General features: G+C 41.9%; 1 protein-coding gene across 6 annotated transcripts in view; it reads left to right on the forward strand.

The window, feature by feature from the left end:
• Positions 1-16,777, forward strand: part of LOC130911150 (probable ribonuclease ZC3H12C) — a 29,794-nt gene extending 13,017 nt beyond the window's left edge. For all 6 annotated transcript variants that reach the window (XM_057828915.1, XM_057828924.1, XM_057828941.1 and 3 more), the window contains 5 exons: positions 5,619-6,457; positions 6,542-6,681; positions 8,593-8,827; positions 13,022-13,128; positions 13,198-16,777. In XM_057828915.1, the coding sequence (XP_057684898.1) occupies positions 5,679-6,457; positions 6,542-6,681; positions 8,593-8,827; positions 13,022-13,128; positions 13,198-14,663 (2,727 nt within the window). In that variant the 5' untranslated portion in view covers positions 5,619-5,678 and the 3' untranslated portion in view covers positions 14,664-16,777. The remainder of the gene's footprint in view (positions 1-5,618; positions 6,458-6,541; positions 6,682-8,592; positions 8,828-13,021; positions 13,129-13,197) is intronic.
• The last annotated feature ends 7,109 nt before the right edge of the window (positions 16,778-23,886 follow it).

Below are 23,886 nucleotides of genomic sequence, written 5' to 3' on the forward strand. Positions count from 1 at the left end.
AATTGTCAACAATGGGTAAACCTCAAGCATGAGAGACAGAATGTGGGAAAAAAAACAGAAAATCACATTGTTTGATTTTTAAAGAATTTGCAAATCATGGTGGAAAATAAGTATTTGGTCACCATAAAACAGAAAATCACATTGTTTGATTTTTAAAGAATTTGCAAATCATGGTGGAAAATAGAGGTGTGCAAAATTTCCGATTCTTAGATTATTCGCGATTCGGCCGTGGAAGATTCGAGAACGATTCACAAACATTCAAATTCCGATTATTGAAATATGCCAAGTAAAGCAGAAGTACGACACACTCAGCGCGCCGCGCGGTCTTTGGTACGCAATTAGGGACGGAGCGAGAGTAGCTAAACATCATGCTTCTCATTACCCGGCCCCTCGGGTAACGCCAATGCTCAACTCACGGCTCTAGCTCAACTCATGCCGCGAGATATAAAAAAAACAAAAACATACCTGACTGCTGCCGAAAAGCTGCTACAAGCCACATTATGTTACGGTAGATATCATTTATATAGGACTAGATGCAATATAGCTTCGGTATCGTTACCAGCACATCTACAAAAAACTAGATGCGGGCGTTAGTAACGGCCGCCATCTTAAAGCAGTACACTTCCTGCAAGGCTGTTGTTGCGAACCCTCCAAGCGAACCTAATTAACTTTTTATCTAAAATACTCCTAAATCGGTAAAATATTGACTTGAATCTATCTTTAAAATAGTTTTAAAACTTTTACATGTTGAAAGTAGACAAAAGAGAAATTATGGAATAACAGGAGCAATTTTAACAACTTTAACGGTTGATTCACAACATTAAATTAATTGAAAGTAGTTTAAAGCTGCTGATATAGAATGGGGACTGGAGCTTTTTATTTACTGTTATTTTTGTATATTCGTTTACTGCTATATGTTAACTTGATACCGAAATAGTAGTTTGGTTTAGCCTGAGAGGATTTTTGAACAATTTTGGAATTAATGTACAAAACAAAAAAATAAAAAAAATAAAAAAAAAAGGAGTGGGGTGCATCAATAATCGTTTTATAATCGAATCGGAGCCTCTGAATCGTAATCGTAATCGAATCGTTAGGTGCCCAAAGATTCCCAGCTCTAGTGGAAAATAAGTATTTGGTCACCTACAAACAAGCAAGATTTCTGGCCGTCAGAGAGGTCTAACTTCTTCTAACGAGGTCTAACGAGGCTCCACTCGTTACCTGTATTAATGGTACCTGTTTTAACTCATTATCGGTATAAAAGACACCTGTCCACACTTTCAGTCAGTCACACTCAAAACTCCACTATGGCCAAGACCAAAGAGCTGTCGAAGGACACCAGAGACAAAATTGTAGACCTGCACGGACTGGGAGAATGTCTTATGGTCAGATGAAACCAAAATTAGAACATTTTGGTAGAAGCATAGGTTCTTGTGTTTGGAGAAGAAGGAATACTGAATTGCATTTGGATGATCCAGAAGAGGACTTCGAGAATGTCTTATGGTCAGATAAAACCAAAATAGAAGTTTTTGGTAGAAACACAGGTTCTCGTGTTTGGAGGAGAAAAAATACTGAATTGCATCCAAAGAACACCATATCCTCTGTGAAGCACGGGGGTGGAACCATCATGCTTTGGGGCTGTGTTTCTGCAAAGGGACCAGGACGACTGATCAGAGCCGGCCCAGCCTATACGCAGACTATGCAGCTGCTTAGGGCTCCCTTTTATGAGTTTTGAGACTTGATTACAAGCTTAAAAAATAAAAGTTCTTCCTTAACTTCTTTCTTCCCTCTTTTAGAAAAAGGTTTGGCGCTATCTACTGTAAGTACTGACAATCATTTGGGGTGAGACGTTTGCAGTGCAACAAAATCTGATTAATATACAAAATATGGACGTATGGGTTGGATTGCATGTATGGGTTTGACAGTACACTGTGACGAAATGGTGGGCCAAAAATATGGGCCCCTTTCCATTATTTTGCTTAGGGCCCCCAAATGGCCTGGGACGGCCCTGCGACTGATCTGTGTAAAGGAAAGAATGAATGGGGCCATGTATCGAGAGATTTTGAGTGAAAATCTCTTTCCATCAGCAAGGGCATTGAAGATGAGACGTGGCTGGGTCTTTCAGCATGACAATGATCCCAAACACACAGCCAGGGCAACAAAGGAGTGGCTTCGTAAGAAGCATTTCAAGGTCCTGGAGTGGCCTAGCCAGTCTCCAGATCTCAACCTCATAGAAAATCTGCGGAGGGAGTTGAAAGTCCGTGTTGCCCAACGACAGCCCCAAAACATCACTGCTCTAGAGGAGATTTGCATGGAGGAATGGGCCAAAACACCAGCAACAGTGTGTGAAAAGCTTGTGAAGAGTTACAGAAAACGTATGGCCTCCGTTATTGCCAACAAAGGGTACATAACAAAGTATTGAGATGAACTTTTGGCATTGACGAAGTACTTATTTTTCACCATGATTTGCAAATAAATTCTTTAAAAATCAAACAATGTGATTTTCAGTTTTTTTTCCCACATTCTGTCTCTCATGGTTGAGGTTTACCCATGTTGACAATTACAGGCCTCTCTAATATTTTCAAGTGGGAGAACTTGCACAATTAGTGGTTGACTAAATACTTATTTACCTCACTGTATCTGCATTAATAACTGCACCTCTGCCACTGCTCCGTTGTCGCAAGCTGTCTGCCAGGGATCAGTGCAGGGTACATTACTCTTCATCCTCTACATGCTTCTGCCTAGTGACATCATTCGACGGCATGGTCTCCACCTCCACTGCTTTGCCAGTGATGTCCAGCTCTGCATTGCCACAAATCCATCACCACTGCACCACACTCCTCCCTGACCAACTGTCTCTCTGAAATAAAATTTTGGATACACTCAAACATCCTCAAACTCAACTGTCACAAGTCAGCTCTCATCATAACTCTTCTCAAATCCCACACCAAAACCACCCATAGCTTTAGTCTCACAATTAATAACTCCACTTTGTCACCCTCTACTTACATCTGCAACATTGGAGTCGTCTTAAAATGAGCTCTTCATTGAACACCATGTCAACCATATCTCGAGAACTGCCTTTTCCCATTTAAAAATATTGCCTGTCTTTGTTCATCACTCTCCTTCCCCGCTGCTGAAAGCCTCATCCATGTCTTTATTACATCAATACTATTAAGGCCCTTTCACACACTCCGAAATACCGGGAAAATTGTGGGATTTAAACGGGTAGCCCTCATGTGTGAAACCAATTTCCCGGGTCGACTGACACGAAGATTACGCGGACATTTCACGGGTCGGATCTTAGTATAATGTCCAAGAATTTCCCGGGAAGTGGTTTGCGTGAAAGCAGGCTTTAAATTCCCAGGTCATAGTACGATGGCTGATGACGTAAATATTATGGCAGGCCGATCGTCACTTCCTCTCTCTTCGCAGTAAGACGAAAAGCGGTAAACAAACATTGAAATTATCAACATAGCAAGCTGGAAATAGCTAAATTAAACTGAAAACATAACGAAATTAAATTGCGACAGGATCGTAGCGCTGAGGAAAAGAGTCCATCATCCATCTTTGGAAATGCATGGTTGATTTTGTTTCCGATGTTAAGGTCTGCAACTGCAGAAACAAGGTTGTACCTCAAATCATAAAACAACAGAGGGATGCATTCAAGGGTTTATTAAACAAAAACAAAAAGACACGCGTTTGCGGAAAAGGGGGAATAACACAATGGGTCCATGACAGTAGGTCGACGGGGATCAATAATACGAACCTAAGCGGTAGGCAGAGAGCCGACAAAACAAAGCCAGTGGGATTCAATTCTCCCTTCCACCGGCGGTGTTTGGGCTACCTCTCCAGCGGTTAGAAGCCACTATGAAATACGTAGGGGATTTCAAAACGAAAGGCGGCAGAGGTGTTGAATGGCGCCCAGCAAGTTGATATCACAACACCCTTCTCTTGGATCGCCTTGGGCTTAAATACAGTCTTGATGAGTTTGAATTGGCTGCGGTTACGATGTCAGGAACGCTCCCTCCGGAACAAAACACAATTTCACTAACATTGTGATAGCCGATGCCGACCAAAAATGACATAATGTCCGGGTTATAAAATCGCGCCAGCAGCCCTCCCCAGCACAGAGAGTGCCAGTGGTCAACACGGGGCAAGTCTGTGAAAGTGTCCAACCCACGTCATCTCTACATGCATGAAAGCAATGACGCGAGTAAATCCCACATCACCTTACACGGGAATTTCCCTGGATATGTGTGTGAAAAGGGCTTTACTGGAACAACATTCTGTATGGCTCATCATCCAGAATCTCAATAAACACCAGTACATACAAAACTCACCCCTACCAAAAATACAGTGAGGGGCAGAACTAAGACTTAGAATATAGGTAAGAGGTCTGAAATTTCAAATTTCCACTCATAGAGACATGATGAAAAAAAAAACAAATACAGAAATCACATTGTATTATTTTTTAAATAATGTATTTGTAATTTACTGGGGTTTATAAGTATTTGTACCCCTGAGAATCAGCAATAATTATGACACTCAAAGAGTTGTCAGTCTACATTAAAAAAAATCCCCTTTTACCCCATGAGTAACCACCCACCCACCACCCGTTTGAGCTCATTATTGTCACCAGTGCACCCACCCCACAGTCAGTCATAAGCCAACTGCTACCGTGAGCAAGACCAGAGAGCTTTCGACCAGGGAAAAAAATTGCTGAGCTCCACAAAGCTGGAAAAGGCTATGGGACAGTTGGAAAGCACCGTGGTGAGAATAAATGAACAGTTGCAGCAGTTGTTAGAAAATGGAAAAGGCTAAACATGACAGATAATCTACCTCGAACTGGGGCTCCATGTAAAATCTCTCCTCGTCATCACTCAAACACAATCATGGAGTGAAGTCTGATAGTTGTTGCTATGATGGATGAATTTCTGAGCTCAATTGATCAATTCATCTCGAGTATTTTTTTTATTAAATGATGTTTTCGGTAGAAAATAACATTCATTTTCTTCCTTTATTATAGGACATTATCACTAATATACAGTGCAGAAAATGCTTAAACATAAATATATTCTTATTTTCTTTTTTGGTCCAAAACATGTATTACAAAATATTGTTTTCTCAAAGTAAAAACAAAATGTTGTCAGTTTCCATATTTTGATTAACCCACGATAACCGTTTTATGTTATGACAGAAATCTGAGAATATTTTGTGTTGAGATGTTACAATTCCAATGGTTTAGACGGGGTTTAAAGGTCTAAATGAAGTTAAACAAGACCTGTAAATGATTAATTGATGATCAAAATCATTGTTGATTAGTTTGATAATCAATGAGTTGTTGATAAGTCTTTTTTACAGGTCTCTTGATTTCTCCATACATGATTATGACACAACATACAAAAACCTTATACAGTATTGTGATAAAATTTGTGATTTTACAAACTAAAAACAAAAAAAAAATCATGAATAATGTCAGACATTATGTCAATGTTTGTGTTTAAGTGCATTCTGTGCAGTCTGAATAGTTAGCCACAGTGGCTTCAAAGTAAGTTACATTGTGCAACTGTGGTTCAAGCAGAGGAATCGCATCATCACAAGTTGTTCTTCTCCTTCAGGCACTAATGACTCCAGCACTGTGAGGTGGCTGCAACCGACCGGATGTCCGAGACAGCTCCATGGGCCATAAGAACCATGCGGAGGCAGAAGCCCGCCGCATCCATGAATTGGAGCTTGAATATCTCCACGTAGCAGGGGCTGACCGGCAGGCTGGCAGCGCCGACAGGCCTCCTGCCATGGAGGAGCAGGGGGAGAGCGACGCCGGCACCACCGCGAACCCCCCTGCATCCACGGCAGAGGAAGGCACCTGTCTCGATTTAGAGTGCGCCATACGGGCATCTCCCACTCCCACACTTACCGCTGACCTCAGTCCAAACAGAGGTGAAAGTGCCGTAACTCACAGCAAAAGCGCCCACCAGCCGCTCTGTCGGACCCAGTGTGTGGACTTGGGGACCGAAGGACCACCCGAGCCGCCGGTCAAGCTTTCATCATCAGAGGTCCAACAAGACATCCACGCCTTGCTCCGACACCAGCCCGACTCTCAGGGAACCCACCCGAAATCCGAACTGCCGCCAACCGCGGTCGACAGGCAATATCAGGCCAAACTGGATTTTGCGCTCAAGCTGGGCTATTCTGAAGAATCGGTGCGGCTCGTGCTGTCCAAACTAGGGCCGAGCACTTTGATCAATGACATACTAGGAGAGCTAGTCAAGCGGGGCTCTTCAGAAGGCGAGCAGCCAGTCGGCTCGTCCTTCTCCACTTCCACATCATCATCATCCTCTTGTTCCTCCGATTTACCGGCAACTTCGGGATTGGACTCTCCATGCACGCCAGACCCTCCTTGTGACCATGACAACTTGCGGCCCGTAGTGGTTGACGGCAGTAATGTAGCCATGAGGTGAGCGGGCTTTGCGCCCGTAACAAATAGTCAATACTTGTAGAAGCCGACACTAAATATTGTTATGACACCTGTGTTCCGTAGCCATGGCAACAAGGAGGTGTTTTCCTGCCAGGGCATCCTACTGGCCGTTGATTGGTTTTTAGAACGCGGCCACCAAGATATCACTGTTTTCGTTCCGGCATGGAGGAAGGAGCAGTCTCGGCCAGACGCCCCTATAACAGGTCAGTTCTAACCAGGGGTGAAAGTGGGCCAGAACGGTCAGGAACACAGTTCCGGTATAAGGTTCAGGGCCAGAACGCAGTTCCGGTATAAGATTCAGGGCCGAAATGCTATTCCGGTATAAGATTCAGGGCCGAAATGCTGTTCTGGTACACGGTGCTTTGATTCCGAAAATATGACAGCAACTGTCAAAACGCTATGTAAAAAATAAAATTCTAAGCTGCAACACATGCATTTCATCTCCAAGAAGAAACAATCTACCAACATCAGATTTACATACACAAATGTTAACAACAAGCATAATAAAGTGCTTGTGTGGCGTAATCCATTTCCACCAATATATATTATTTATTTCATTCCACGGACGGCATGGACGTCTCCCCAGTTGCTGCAGTTATTTGAGTCTGACACTAGCCACGTTTACATGCTGACTTTTATTCATACCGATTCAAATCATTCCGAATGGAAATTTCACATCAGCTGTTTACATGTCACTTCATCTATTCCGATCCAGCGTTTACATGTGACTGCCTTTATTCCGAAAGGACGTTTGACAACTGCCGTCTGACATGCGCAAATTAATCAAAACAAAGCGTCACGTTGCAAAACATGGAGATCGATCGTCAGATCAGCTGCTGTTTTAACTTTTCGAGTGGAAACAAAACTTCAGAATGATACACCGTTCATTTAAAAAGTTGTGTGGGTGCGCTGTGCGTGTGCTTGGAAGCCATGTTGCAAGTGACGTTACTTACATCACCAAGTGACGTCACCACGTCAGTACGGAGCATGCGCAGAAAGAACGCAACCAGACACCATTCCGCTTCCCTGTTTACATGATATAATTTTACTTCTAATCGGTTTGGGAAAAGGAATATTCCACCCCTGTGAATCGGAATGAAATTCCATTCGGTTTGGGCCTGTTCATTCCGAATGAGGTGTTTATATGGAACACATTTATTCGGTTTGAACAAATATTCCGATTGTAATTGGAATATTTGGCTCCATGTAAACATGGCAACTGATGAGTCTTGTCAATGTGCGAATGCACGCAGCAAAGCAAAACGCCTGGACTCATTTATTCGTTTAATTGGCTGACATACTGACATGTGATCAGCAGAGATAGTTAGCTCTGATTGGTTCAAATGTACATGTTTTCTACAGCAGCAGATAAAAAAGGTTGTTGAATTGATGTGACAAAAAAAGGGCAATGGAATACAAAATGGATCAAATCCTTAAGAGCAAGGAAAGAGGCTCATTTATTATATTGTTTTGCTCTGATGAGGAGGTTCAGAACATCTTACTAGTCAATGTGCACTTCGGACTTAAATTGTTCATTTATGTAAGGCTACTTATTCATTTCCTTATGGTTTAAAAAAGTCAATGTTTGCGCCATCTTCAAAATATATTCCATTTCACTCTGCGTAATATAAGTGATTTGTACTTGTTTTTCTGAATGTATGTTACATATATATTTGTTATTTATAAAAAAAAAAAAAAATGTTTACATTAACTTCAATTTTAATATACATCCTATGTTCTTAAGTAGTTAAAATTGAGATTTGGCATTTAATATGTGAGGAAATGAGGGAAAATAAAAATTAGGAGATGGAGGTTGGGGTTATTGCTGTTTTTATTTTGTAAATCATTGAAAGAAATACAATTTTGAATGAAAATCGGTTTTTGTATGTGTCATAGAAATAACTGCTAAAACAGTTTTCTTTGCATTTCAGTACATTAAGAGGTTTGACACACACCCCCCCCCACACACACACAAAAATGAAAGAAAATAAATAAATAAAATTTCTGGCTCCGTGGCGACCTTCATGTCGGGGAGTTCCGGCAAGAAATTCTAGCCAATCTGGACAAGAAATTAAATGGTGTTTACCATGTTTTGCCGTCTTCTTTCTTTGCAGACCAAGAGATCCTGCGACGTCTTGAGAAAGAGAAAATCCTCGTATTCACTCCTTCACGCCGCGTGCAAGGTCGGCGTGTAGTCTGTTACGATGACCGCTTCATCGTCAAGCTCGCCTTTGAGTCGGACGGTATCATCGTGTCTAACGACAACTACAGAGACCTTGCCAATGAGAAACCTGAGTGGAAGAAGTTCATCGATGAGCGATTACTCATGTACTCCTTTGTTAATGACAAGTAGGTCAGCAGTCGCCGAGGTTGAAATAAAATGTCCAGCAACCCTCTGTACTTTTCCATTGGAAATTGCATCCAAAATGAATTTTCAAAAAGTGGGTTCACAGAGGTGTGCTCTATGATATCTTGGGTTGAAGTCACTAATGTGGTTAAAGTGGTCAGTGCCAGAGTCCCTGGGGTTGGATGAGATCTGCCCGGAGTTTCCAAAGACTCTGGATATAGTGGGGTTGTCTTAATTGACAAGCCTCAACACTGGGGACAGTGCCTTTGGATTTGCGGACAGGGATAGGGATCCTTCTATTTAAGAAGGGGAACCAGAGGATGTGTTCCAGCTATAGGGGGCTCACACTCCTCAACCTCCCAGGTAAGATCCATTCAAGCATACTGGAGAGGAGGTTTGCTCAAGAGGCAGTACAGTAGATTCAAGATCAGTGTGGTTTTCGTCCTGGTCACAGAACACATAGGCGGAGTTTGACTTTTGGGGCGGGGGGGGGGGGGCACAACATGTTGATGACCCCGAAACACAATGTCAGCAATAAAATTAACTTACAAGAATATTGATAATAATAAGTTGACAGTGAGCGTTTTTTGTTTCCCATCATTCTTGAGGGTAATTCTAAACCAGGCTGCATAGGCAATACTTTTCGCCAAGATCGTCATCCATTGAATGTGGTGCGCCCACTGGTGTTGTGCCAATGTAGTTACCCCAGTCAAAAATAGTATCCCCTGGGCAGAGCCATATGGAGGTAGATTTGTGTCTTTATTATTCAGTCAAAAAAAAGTTGCTTCAATAAAAAAAAGTCGCTTCTATCAAAAAAAAAAAGTTTGCAAAAATAACAAACTAAAAAAAATGCATGTGAAAGCTATTTTTCTTTGATTTCTTTTTTTCCTTGATTGAAGCAACTTTTTTGACGTTTAGGACGTTTTTGTCTTTATTATTCAATCAAAAAATAAGTTGCTTCCAAAAAAATATTTTCAGAAATAAAAATCACTTCAATAAAAAAAAAAAAAAGAAGAAAAAATTCAATCATAGAAAACGTTTTTAAATGCGAAAAAATATTTGAGATTGAAAAATTTGCATTTGAACACTTAATTTTTCATTGTAAAAGTTTTCTTTTATTGAAGCAAACCGTTTTGTGTTTTGGCCATATTATGAGTAGGACATTTGTGTTGAAATCATTCAATCCCCAAAAAAGTCAAATCAAAAAAAATGTTTTCAATCAAAGAAAAAAAATTCATTTGAAAAATGGCACTCCCCTAATTTTTGGGGAAGATTATATGCAAAGCAAATGACCGTCCAAGTTGCTAGTCACGTGATCTGTTCGAAAACTAATAAAAATGAAAATACATTTTTTTTGCTCATTTCATTCATTTTTGTTGCAGTTTTATTACTTTACAACTTTTATACCCCCCCCCCCCCCCTAAAATCCGCATATGCCTCTACACTCTCAGCAGTCTCCATGTGTTTTGTGGACTTGGAGAAGGTGTTCTACCATGTCTCTGAGGGAGTCCTATGGTGGAGTACTGCGGGAGTATTGTGCTATAAGATCCCCTGATATGTGCGGTTTGGTCCCTGTACGACCGGTGTCAGAATATGGTCCACATTTCCGGCAGTAGATGGGATTCGTTTCCAGTAATGGAGTTCACCAAGACTACCGTTTGTCAACGATTGTGTTCCTAATATTTATGGACAGAATATCTAGATGGAGCCAAACTGCCTCAGTATGGCATCTCTGCTTTTTTCAGATGATGTGGTCTTATTGTCGTAATCCAGGCATAATTTTCAACAGCTGAATGTTAAGGGGTGGGGATGTGAATCAGCAGTTGGAAAAATGTGGAATGCCCTCTCCACATCAGGGATTATGTCTTTCCTCAAATTGAGGATCTTAGGTCACAAGTGAGGGAAGAATGGCACAGGAGATTGACAGGTGGATCAATGCGCAGTTTGCTGTGATGCAGACCCTGTATCTTAGATCAGTGTTTCTACCCTCATATATACACAAGCTGTGGTTCTTGACCGAAAGAACAAGATCCCTGATACAAGCGGCCGGAATTGATTTCCACCATAAGGTGTCCAGGTAATCTCTTAGAGATCGGGTGAGAAGCGGCAGTAGAGCCATTGCTCCTCTGCATTGAGAGTAGCCAGATCCCGTGGCTCGGAAGCCTCCCTGGTGCAGCGTTCCAGGATCCCTTGTGAGGATGTAGACAAAGACGCTGCATAGAGGGAAATCCGGGTTTCCTTTCTGAAGCTTCTTCAGATAAAGCAGAAGATGATGGATGCACCTGTGACTAACTGTTTGTCAACTAAAGCTCTTTATCTAGGTCTTTTAATTCTCCGGTTTTAGATACGTAGAATCTGAGCGAAGTCAGAGATGCCCGCACTTCAATTCAATTCAATTAAATTTTATTTGTATAGCCCTGGATCACAACAACGTTGTCTCAAAGAGCTTTGCAGAGGCAATATGATACACAATCAGAAACAGCAAATGAAGCAACAAAGATGAATAAATAAATTCAAGTCCTGGGTATCCCCCATCCTTAGAGCCTCCATGTCGGCAAGGAAAAACTCAAAAAACTCCAGAGTCTTTTGGAGAAAATGAGAAACCTTGGGGAGTACCACAGTCAGGAGAGATCCACTCCCAGGACGGATAGACAGGAAGCCCCAGGACCGCTAATGGGAATTAGCAGGAGAAGTTACAGTCCGTAAAGATGCAGTGGAGTAAAGGAGCAAGAAGAGGTCCATCTAGCCAGATGAGACAGGGGTAGCAACGAGGATGTCCATCCAGCCAGGGGTCCGGACAGTAAGGAGGCTGCAGCTGAAAAATAGCCACTCCCCAAAGGGGAAGGGGGGAAAGGGGACACCGGGTGACTAGTGAGGAAGAGACTAGACAACTAGATATTAACATTGGAAAATAGAAATAAAGTAAGATAAGTGGTAGGTAGAATGAGAAAAAGGATATAGAACTCAGTGGCTGTACTTCCCCCAGCTTTATAGCTTCTAGTGCAGCTTAGACTAAACTGTGAGTCTACTTCAACTAGCCTGACCATAAGCTTTGTCGAATAGTAACGTTTTTAATCTAATCTTAAATGTGCAGACTGTCTCGGCTTCTTTAATATTAGCTGGAAGCTGATTCCATAAAACAGGGGCTTGGTGGCTAAAGGCTCTAGCTTCGACAGTACTTTTAGAAACCCTGGGAACTACCAGTAGACCTGCATTCTGAGAGCGGAGTGTTCTGTTGGGGTGGTATGGAACCAGAGCATCGATGAGATAAGATGGCCCCAACCCATTAATGGTCTTAAATGTAAGAAGGAGGATTTTAAATTTAATTCTAAACTCGACTGGAAGCCAGTGAAGGGCCTGGAGCACAGGGGTGATGTGCTCTCTTCTATTGGTTCCTGTTAAAAGTCTTGCTGCTGCGTTTTGGACAAGCTGAAGACCTTTTAGAGAACTTTTAGGACAAGCTGCAAGTAGTGAGTTACAGTAATCCAATCTTGATGTAACGAACACGTGAATTAATTTTTCTGCATCGCTTTTAGATAAAATATTTCTAATTTTGGCTATGTTGCGCAGGTGAAAGAAGGCTGTTCTGCAGGTTTGTTTAATGTGAGCTTTAAACGATAAGTCAGGGTCGAATAAAACTCCTAGGTTTTTAACTGTGGTGCTGGAGGCTACACTTACATTGTCCTGAGTGACTATCTGGGCAGCTAAAGAGTCTCTCACACTTTTCGGGCCTATTATAAGGACTTCTGTCTTTTCAGGATTAAGTAGAAGACAGTTAGTGCTCATCCAGGTATTTATATCTCGGATGCAGGTGCTTAGTTTGTCCACTTGCCTGATCTGCTCAGGTTTAATTGATAAATACAGTTGTGTATCATCAGCGTAACAATGAAAGTTAATGCTATGTTTTCTGATGATATTACCTAAAGGAAGCATATACAGCGTAAACAAGATGGGCCCGAGGACCGATCCTTGCGGCACAGCATAACTAACTCTAGAGTACGGTGATGATTGCTGGTTTACATTGACAAACTGGTACCTATTAGATAAATATGATTTAAGCCAGCAGAGGGCTGGCTCACTTGATGCATAGCAATGAGTTGACAGTTTCTGGTTGTTCTTATCTTTATGAATGTACCTAATTCATTGTTTACATGCAACAAGGAGATAGTTCCTGTTCTTTCCTCCCCATCTGTCAGATTCATGCCACCAGATGACCCACTTGGCCGACATGGTCCCAGCTTGGACAACTTCTTGAGGAAAAGACCCATGGTGCCTGAGCAAAAGAAACAGCCTTGTCCATATGGTAAGAACAGATAACATCGATGTCATTTAAGAAGCTGGTTCATTGACCCAGATATATATCCATCTTCAGGAAAGAAGTGCACTTACGGCCACAAGTGTAAATACTACCACCCCGAACGAGGCACTCAGCCACAACGAGCTGTGGCTGATGAGTTGCGGGCCAGTGCTAAGACCTGCATCATCACCAAAAACCAGGGGGACTCCGGGCTGGTGAAAAGCCACAGCGTACCAGCTGGCAGCATCGAGGCAAAAAAAGGTGCAGCAAAACGGCAGTCCGATCCCGGAGTCCGAGCGCTTTCTTACAGTGACGCGGAGGAAAAGCTGGCAGCAAAAGAGAGGCCGGAAAGCCAGAGGACCAGCGGGCGCACTGCCACCGGTAGTTGCAGCGGGACATCGAGCCTGTCCACAGCTACGGGAGGACCGCTGTCTGGCTCACAACAGGACCGACTGTCCCGAGCTGGCACCCCTCAGTGTGTCCCCCCGACCCCTTGTCACGACTTCTACCCGCACTGTGAGTCCCCAGATTTGAGCTACTACGCCTACAGCAGCCTGCGCATCTCATCCAGGCAGAACCCAGACACTCGCTTCCCCCATGACATGGACCTGCGACTTGGCTCCGTGGGATCAGCCGGCTCGGAATGTGGCAGCGAAAGCAGTGCGAGCTGCGGAAGCAGCTGCGAATCCTATGTTTGCCAGGATGGCTCGATTGACGACGCTGGCCATTATGCTAACCCCCACTGTCTGCCACATTTCCGACAAACTGTGGGAAGCCACGAACTATGCAGTTTTCATGTGGCTGATTACGCAAAAGTGACTAACCCGGGAGCGCACGGCTACGAAACAAGTGCAACACCGGGGCAAATCTGGGATCACAATCAGGCCTCCGACACTACCCAGAAGCGGCCTCTCTATCCGTTACCCCTTCATTTCCAGCACCAGCCGCTCGCTGCTCGTTCTAGCTGCCCGGCCGACTACCACACCCTAGCCGCATCTAACACCCCCAGCTCTCCTATTGGTCGCCGCGGGGCTCCTACCAGAGCAGAGAGTGCATCAGAATCTCGTCTTTATGACCACCTGTGCGTATCCCAGCACCACAACCGGACAAAAGCTTTGCCTGCCTGGGATACGTACTATAGGGATCCCCCAGCACCTCCTCGGTACGGTGTCTATCATAGCCTGTCAGACACATGTCAGGGATCATGGCACTCGGCCCAATGGGCACAAGATGGCTGCATTCCGCGGCACTTGTCTCATCCCACTCTCCACTCGGCTCCATCGCACTATTTAAGTCACCCGCTACCTTCACCACAATCTCCTCTTCCACCCCACCTCTCCCCATCCTCATATGCGCCGCAGCCCCTCGAGTCCCCTGGCCACAACCGGTATGGGGAGGCGAGGGAGAAAACGTATGTCAACCTGTGCAACATCTTCCCTCCTGAACTGGTGAGTCGGGTGATGGGCAGGAGCCCGCACGTCACGGACCCTCAGCAGCTCGCGGCTGCCATCCTAGCGGAGAAAGCTCAGATAGGATACTGAAGCAACTACAACAGCACGCAAAATTCTGATGGATCAGAGAACAGTGCTGACTGTGAGAAAGTGTCTGTTTTATAGCAGCATAATGCGTGCAAATTAAGTCAAAGTACACTCAAATTAATCTATGTGTTGTTCAGCCTTTTTGTGTCTGATGATAGCTTGTGATCTTGTTAGAGATGACACAAGTGTTTTGGACCGCATTGTAGCTGTGGAGATGGGCGATCCTGTGATATGTACCTTAGTTTTAGTAAGGAACATCTCTTTCTGTATTAAGCTCGCTATATATGAAGTTTAAAACGGGCGTTTTCATACAAGTACACTGGAGTATATGAAGATAATTTTTTCCCCCTCACTGTCTGTCCTGAAACTTGACTAAAGCTTTCGTTAGATCAATTATGATGACAAATGTGCACATAGAAAACGCTAAGTGCAGTGTAAAAAATTGCTTTACTGACAACCAGGGATGTCCCGAGTCACCTGAGTCCAAGTCCGAGGTCCCTAGTTTGGAGGTCCTGAGCTGAGACCTCAAAAAAGACGAATGTTTTTACTTTTAATTTCAACAAAATAGCTTAACATGATAGCCATATCAAAACGTTTCTCCAGCAGTGGCTTAAACCAAATTTAAAAAAAATCAGTTCTGCTGCACAAGATAAAATTATGTACTACATAAATAATAAAACACCCTAAAAAGTTATTAATTCAATTTCACACAATGAAAGTATAACTGAAATGCTTAATTCCACTTAAAAATAATCCATCCGGGTTATCCTTGAGTACAATTTCCTGATGCCTGGAGGTGCCATGTTCATCTTCTCGAACATTTACAGTGGGGAGAACAAGTATTTGATACACTGCTGATTTTGCTGGTTTTCCCACTTGCAAGCCATATAGAGATCTGTAATTTGTGTCATAAGTTCTCTTCAACTGTGAGGGACGGAATCTAATACAAAAATCCAGAAAATCACATTGTACAATTTTTAAATAATAAATTTGTATTTAACTGCATGAAATAAGTATTTGATACATTACCAACTAGTAAATATTTCGGCTCTTAGTTCTTTTTTAAGAACCCCTCCTGTTCTCCACTCATTACCGGAAGTAACTGCACCTGTTTGAACTTGTTACCTGTATAAAACACACCTGTTCACATGCTCAAGCAAACAAACTCCAACCTCTCCACAATGGCCAAGACCAAAGAGCTGTGTAAGGACATCAGGGATAAAATAATAGACCTGCACAAGGCTGGGATGGGCTACAGGAAAATAAGCTAGCAGCTTGGTGAGAAGATAACAACTGTTGGAGCGATTATTAGAAAATGGAAGAAGTTCAAGTTGACGGTCAGTCTGCCTCGTTCTGGGGCTCCATGCAAGATCTCACCTCGTGGGGAATCACTGATCATGAGGAAGGTGAGGGATCAGCCCAGAACTACACGGCAGGACCTGGTCAATGACCTGAAGAGAGCTGGAACCACAGTCTCGAAGAAAACCATCAGAAACACATTGCGCTGTAATGGATTAAAATCCTACAGCGCACGCAAGGTCCCGCTGCTGAAGCCAGTGCATGTCCAGACACGTCTGAAGTTTGCCACTGACCATCTGGATGATCCAGAGGAGCAATGGGAGAAGGTCATGTGGTCGGATGAGACCAAAATGGAACTTTTTGGTCTAAACTCGGCTCGTCGTGTTTGGAGGAAAAAGGAAGGATGAGTACAACCCCAAGAACACCATCCCAACCATGAAACATGGAGGAGGAAACATCATTTGTTGGGGCTGCTTCTCTGCCAAGGGTACAGGACGACTGCACCATATTGAGGGGAGGATGGATGGGGCTATCTATCGCCAGATCTTGGCTGACGACCTTCTTCCTTCAGTGAGAGCCCTGAAGATGGGTCGTGGCTGGGTCTTCCAGCATGACGACGACCCAAAGCACAAGGACTACAGGAAACGTTTGGTATCTGTAGTAGCAAACAAAGGTTTCTGTACCAAATATTAAGTTCGATTTTTGCGATGTATCAAATACTTATTTCATGCAATCAAATGCAAATTTATTATTTAAAAATCATACAACGTGATTTTCTGTTTTTTTTTTTTTTTTGTATCAGATTCCGTCCCTCACAGTTGAAGAGAATTTATGATACAAATTACAGACCTCTACATGCTTTGCAAGTGGGAAAACCAGCAAAATTGGCAGTGTATCAAATACTTGTTCTCCCCACTGTATATACATGTATAAACACTGCCAGACAGTGGGAACAAAGGGGTCTTTTGTTTTGGAAAAAAATGTTTTAAACTGTACAAATGATACAAACTACTGTGTGCCACACAAACACACTTATTTATAAAGATTTGTGTGGCCTTCTCTGTTGGGTTGAATTGAATCTGCTACAGATAAAATATCCCATATGTAAATGTGTCATGTAAATATATTTAATTAGTCATCTGTAGCAGATTTCAACACAATCCCCAATGAGCCATGTTTGATACAAATTGTATCAGGGACGCCGATTTGACGCAGTATGTTAACTCCGTGTGTAGCTCACATTCTTGATATAGTAAATATGTTCCAGCTCATGTACTATTTTGGAAAAAAAATCCTGTAGACAAAGGCAGTTCTGGGCCTACTTTGTTTAGGTTCACTGCTTTGGGGATTTTCGGTTCAAGACTGCTTTTTTTCTGCAGCATCTCTGTCGAAAGAAAGATAAAAGTTCAGCTTGTTGGAGTGGGCACGGTCAGTATTGATCAAAACAACGTGTTGAGAATAAAGCTGCCTTTCTTGCAGCTTGTGCAGCTGACTTTGGATGCTGTCGAAACGAAGCAAGTGTGTGAAACAAAAGAAGCGCCTTCACCCGAGCCTGCTGGCACTGTGTGTCAACGTGGAACCCGAGTGTGGGCCAAAAGTAATGCCTCTACATGGCATCGTGCTTACGACACATCTGATACTCTGAACTATGTTCAGCTAACTTGTGCATGTTTCCGCATCTTGATTGATGCATGTGTATTTGTGCAGACGTGACTAAAGCATTCTGAGTTCACTTCAACAACTCTTGTCATTTTAATATTGTAACTAGCTGTGGTTGTTCATTAAAGAGTACTGCTAAGAAAAAAAGCTTTTATGATTTGTGTCTCAATACTGCATAGTGCTCGAAACTACCCTAATTTTCGCACTGTAAGGCGCACCTGACTTTAAGCCGCCACCCACCAAATTTGGCACCAAAACGGCATTTATTCATAGATAAGCCGCACTGGACTATAAGCCGCAGCTGTCCTCACTGTATTATGGGATGTTTACAGCAATAGATATTAACTGGTGACACTTTATTTGACAGTGGCAAATATTTGACTACGACTGTCATAAGGCCAAATGAACCACCATGTCTATGCTTCATTGCTTCAAGAAGCTTCATTTGGTCATCACTGCTCACTTGGGGGAGGCAATCAACTTCTGCTGCCACCTGCTATCAACACTTGTTGTCCAACATGCCACCTAGCATGCATTGCAGCGCTACAGATGTAAATAATCAAAAGTCATATTCTGTGCTAATTATTTCTTCAGTTACTGTTCCAGTTGTTTCATTAATTGCTAGTTATGGTATTTCGTAACACTTTATTTGACAGTGGCGCCATTAGACTGTCATTAGACAATCATAATTATGATATGACACTGTCATGAGCATTAATGAATGCTTATAACAGCTGTCATTTAGTGTTATCCGGCAAATTATCTCGCTTTTGAATGAATGTAAAAGATCCAAGCTGGACATAAATGGAGTTAGTGACGTAATTTGCCGGATGACACTTCATGACATCTGTCATAAGCATTCAGTAATGCCCATGATAGTGTCATTGTCATAATTCTCACGGTCTTATGACAGTTTTATGACGCCGCTGTCAAATAAGGTGCTACCTATTAACTCAAATAAATCAACAAATAAGCCTCACTGGACTATAAGCCACAGGATTCAAAATGAGGGGAAAAAGTAGCGGGTTATAGTCTGAAAATTACGGTATTCAGAATTCACCCTGCTGCTTTTGTCAGCAGTCACAGTCACACAATAACTATGTCCATTGTCAACCTTGGGATTTTTTAATTTGGAGCCAGCATGCATACGTTCAAGAGACCATTTGCACGAATTAAAGCAGCCCTAAAACATAACTACAAGCGAAATTGTATTGTATAATACAGGGGTGTCCAAACCTTTTGCAAAGGGGGCCAGATTTGGTGTGGTAAAAATGTGGGGGGCCGACCTTGGCTGACGTCATTTACGTAGAACAATATATTTAAGCAAATGTTAGCAAGCCATTCTGTATATCACATTTGCTTTATTATTTTTTTAAATTAATAATTTCAACAATCTCGCAACTATCCTTTGTGGCGTTCTCTTTCGATTCTCGAGCTCTTGCGAAATACTGCTGCTGTGAAATTAAACTAGCTTCAAGTTGCTTCAATTTCTCGCTGCGTATCTTCCCTGTAATCTTGTCGTACACGTCAGAATGTCTTGTTTGGCCTCGCATTTAACTCTTTAAAAACAGCGACTGTCTTTTTGCAAATGAGGCAGACATAGTTGTTGCGTATTTTAGTGAAGAAATAGTCCAATTTCCACCTATCCTTGAAGCGTCGACCGCCGCAGTCAACTTTCTTTTTTTAGTTGATTGTCGCCATTTTAGGAAATTGGAAGTAAAGGGTCACACGGGGTAATGTTGCTTAGAGTGCTGCTACCTTATAATGGGTGAATGAGGAGCAACATTTAGTGTGTAAACTACTTCATATGCTGGTAGCAATACTGCTGACCAATTTAATAAGTCTGTGTGCGGGCCAGACGTTATTGATTTTATGACAGAGGCTGGGGGCTAGATGAAATTTGACCACGGGCCGCATTTGGCCCCCGGGCCGGACTTTGGACATGTCTGGTATAATAGTTGAAAATGGCCCCTTTATCATGGTGTCACTACTCTACACTATCTTTGCTGTAATTAGCGGTCAACTGTGAAGCCTAACTCATCCAATTCGGGGTTTATGCGGGTCATTTAAAAGCATTAGAATTAATTTAATGGCTGTTGTCAAAATTCAGCCCATAAAAAAAGCAAACTAAATGTTCGAGGCACTAAAAACTATAAGCTTGACGGTTACATTTTTTTTTTTTTTTTTAAACATTATTTAGCAAGGCAGGGTCACTCGTGGGTCCAATGATCAATTCAAATACTCAAAGGTGGAGATACAAATGCCTGGAACAGAAAAGCGTTGAGGCTGTTAGTGGGAAAAAAACTAAAGCACAGGAATTGCTCTTATGTACCAGTAGCTACTCTGGTTGCTAATTTTAGGGCTGAAGGTAATACGCATCGGCTGCTAGTGTTCCTCTCCAAGCTCTTCTCCATGCATGCATGGCCTTCCTGAGCTTTGTGTTCTCACCGGAACAGAAGTTGCATCAAGATGTTTGTTGCATTGAAATTGCATTTGTATTTTCATTGATTAAAAAAAGTCATTGTTTTAATGCTTACCATTTTTGTGTGTGAAATTATCTGCAGTTGGGCATGGGCATTAAAAATCATTAAATGAGATTTGCAGATATCTGTATATGAATGAATGAATGAATGAATGTATAAAACCCTCAACTATTCTTGACATCCAACATGGCTAACAAATACTAATTACATGATTGGAAACTAAAGATTTTTTTTAGAGTAACCTCACTTCAGTTTAGCATGTTACTCATGTCATTTGGTATAGTGAGTGTTTCCCAAACTGAAGAAGCTCCACTAGCGACCTGATACACAGCATACATCTTGGAAGAAAGATAAATATGTCCTCATTTTCTTGTTCATTCAGATTACCTATTTACATGTCAGTTATTTGTGTCTACTGTACAGGCATGTGCCAGTATGATATTCTGACTGTATGATAATGTTAAACAACATATCACAGTTTCACTGTATTGCAATTACAGCTCTCAAATATGGTATTTTGACAATCTGGGTTTAATTAAAAAAAAAAAAAAAATCCACTGAACAGGATTTTTATTTTTCAAAACATATTAGCAAATAGAAATACAAGTATAATGTTAAAAAAACAACAACAAAATATTCTAAATAAAATTAATATAAATGCAGTCCTGTAGGTAAGCTGGAACCCACAGCCAGTGGTGGACTTGGCAATTTTGGGGCCTATGGCAAACATATCCAGGGGCCCTCTTCATGGGTCAGGGGTTAAAAAAGTGAGAAGGGTGTGGAGGAAATATGTTCCGGTACACTAGGACTGTCCTAAACGACAAATTTTCTCCTGATTAGTCAGCCGACTAGTTTTACAATTAGTCGACTAATCTAATAATTTTCTTTTTAGCAATTTAGCAAAGAAATTTTTGTTGACGCTTATTAATTCCCAAAACCATTTTGGAACACTAAAATTCTTTATTAAAGTACAAATAATCATGTAAATAACAATAATTAATTACTAATAAACAATGAGGTTAAATGCTGATAGCATTTACTAGTGCAAAAGAATGAAAAATAAACAGATTCAGAACACTGACTTTGTCTTTCCAACATTATGCAAAACAATTAAAAAAATTCTAGCATTATTATTATAGTATACTATATATAATAGTAGTATAATAATTATAATAATTATTCATTGCCAATCATACTTGTCATAAAGAGTGTCATTTGAAAGCTATTCTCAGTGTAGAATCTGTATTCTGTAGTATTTACTCTACATATTATAATATTAATTCTGAAGTATGTGAGATTAACTCCAGAAATCGTTATTTATATGACGAACATGACGTGCTTTTATTTTGAAATGTTCACTGAAGGTACGTTCGCTAAACCGCTAACCGAAAGCTTTACACTCCGTAAAAAAACATTCTTCGTCATTGCTTGTGGTGTCACTAATAGATTTAATTTTTAGCAAATGCTGTTAACCAGCTGTCGAGTGTTATTGTATGACTGATTGGAACTGTACTGCATTGTTTAGCCACAGGGTGTGCTGTCGTGTATTTTATGTTCGGTGTGAAGAAGAAGAAAGTTAAAAGAGGCATTAGCGGCCTGTTCTCAACTTCTCCCTCACCGAACTTTGGCTCTCATGGAGAGCACGTTTGCTCATGTGCTCGAAATAAACGATAGCCGACGTGCAAAGTAGCAAGTGAGCTGTAAAAATAGAGAGCTTAGTGGCGTGAAAAACGCGGGAGAGGTAAGTGAAGCTAACGAACAGCTAAGCAGAGCTAAGCGATGCTAAACGGAGCTAAGCGAAGGTAAACGGCGCTAAATGAAGCTAAGCGACTGATACTCAGTCCGTCGTCGTGGAACAGTCCATTGTAGTGCGTGTGTGTGGGGGAGAGATAATATAAATGCAGCATTCAAATGGCTTTCTTTTTTGTTATTTGTTTGTTATGCTGACATAATTATACATGACGAATAGTTGTGGGTGCTGCTGGCTCCGGTGGCCCAAGCCCTTGCTCGTTGGGGCAAGGGCAGCTGGTTGGGGGCCTAAGGCGATCGCCTACTTCGCCTGAATAGTAGATCCGCCTGTGCCCACAGCCACAGCTCAACACTATTACCATCAGAACAAAAATAATTGAATTATTTCCCATAAAAAGCACGTGTGTATGACTTGTATGTTTATATTATACACACTCTTTCTCTGCTAGACACACTAAAAACACTGGAGTTAAATCTCGTAGCTGGTGGGAAACGTAACAGTGTTTACAAATCTTTAATTTTGTATAAATGCGAAATCATACTGGAGGTATTGCCTCCTTGGCAGCCACCCTCCCCAAACATGTTTGACATGTCGGTTGGCAGTCCTCTAAGCCGCGGCCGTCTGTAACTTTTCTGTAGTTGAAGTACTCCCATACCAGCGATTTTGTTTTCTTCGATGGGGAAAAAGTTTCACTTCCTCCAGCCATCGCGTAGCACAGCTTACTCACTGATACTGAGCAACAACCGGTGGGGGAGTGTTTAGCTGCAAGTGGGAGATTTCTCCATGCATTTTTAGGACATACCGTAATGGCCCAAATATAAGACGATGTTTTTTGCATTGAAAGAAGATTGAAAAAGAGGGGGTCGTCTTATATTCGCGGTCTAGACATTATACCCATTCACGACGCTAGATATCATTGAAGTGATGTTCTGTCATGACAGCTCTCAACTACTCTCCCCATTCACGACGCTAGATGGCGCCAGATTTAATTGAAGCAATGTCCGCTACTAGCCAGTTTGCATCATTTTATTGCAGTTTTTCCTTATTCAGATTTGTTTCAAGACTACAGTTACAGTTAGACTTCATTTCGACGGTTAATGCAGTTATTGCAATTTTGTTGTTTTATCACGATAGATTGGTTTATTTACATTTTAAATAACCAGAAGCCATTCATTTACGAATGTGATTGCACTTTAGTTTAAATATTTACATGTACAGATATTAGGATTTGAATGAGGCAAAATAACATGCTTTTTTCTCTCATATTGTTATAATCATTTGTTTCAGACGTACTGTAATTATTATCTGTATAAAAATTAATTTGGTGTTCAAAAAGTCTTTTTTCAAATTTGAGTCTTGAAAAATAGGGGGTCGTTTTATAATCTTACAGTCTTATATTCGGGCCAATACGGTAATATCTTAATACCTTAGGGACGGTATGACGGAAATTTTTTGCGGTTTTGAAACCTTGACGTTTTCATACCACGGTATAGACCCCAATCACGTGACGTCACAACCCCGACCCCCTGACTGGTGCCGCCATATTGTCCGTCAGCTCATCGTGTTTACATATTACCGCTACGTACATTCCTCCTATTACTGCGTGTTTTTCTGCTTGTCTAAGGAATCACCGCCTAGTAAACGAACCCATAAACCTTCCTGACAATCGTTAACATTGATTCATGAAAATGGTGAAGGGATGTGTGGCGGTTGTTTGCAGTAACAGAGAAGATAAACGGTCATTTTAGTAGTTGCTGTGTGCCCATTGTTAAAAGGGCAAATCTCGAAAGCAGCACGGTTTGTTTATCTCGGTCCATTATGCGTTTGCGTCGACAGCCGTTAGACAGCGGCGAAAACATCAATATGATGCCAAAATGATCGCAGACATCATCAGACGGGGACTACGAAGCTCGTCGCCACGGTCGCGCAACAACAGGTGTTGTGCCGAAAAATAGCCGCCCTGCGTGAAATGTCCCCCCTGACGGGAGCGCCCACACGGGAACGACTTTCTTGTACCGTGAATATGTATTATTTT

This window comes from Corythoichthys intestinalis, chromosome 2 (genome assembly GCF_030265065.1).
Source record: "Corythoichthys intestinalis isolate RoL2023-P3 chromosome 2, ASM3026506v1, whole genome shotgun sequence".
Lineage (NCBI taxonomy): Eukaryota > Metazoa > Chordata > Actinopteri > Syngnathiformes > Syngnathidae > Corythoichthys > Corythoichthys intestinalis.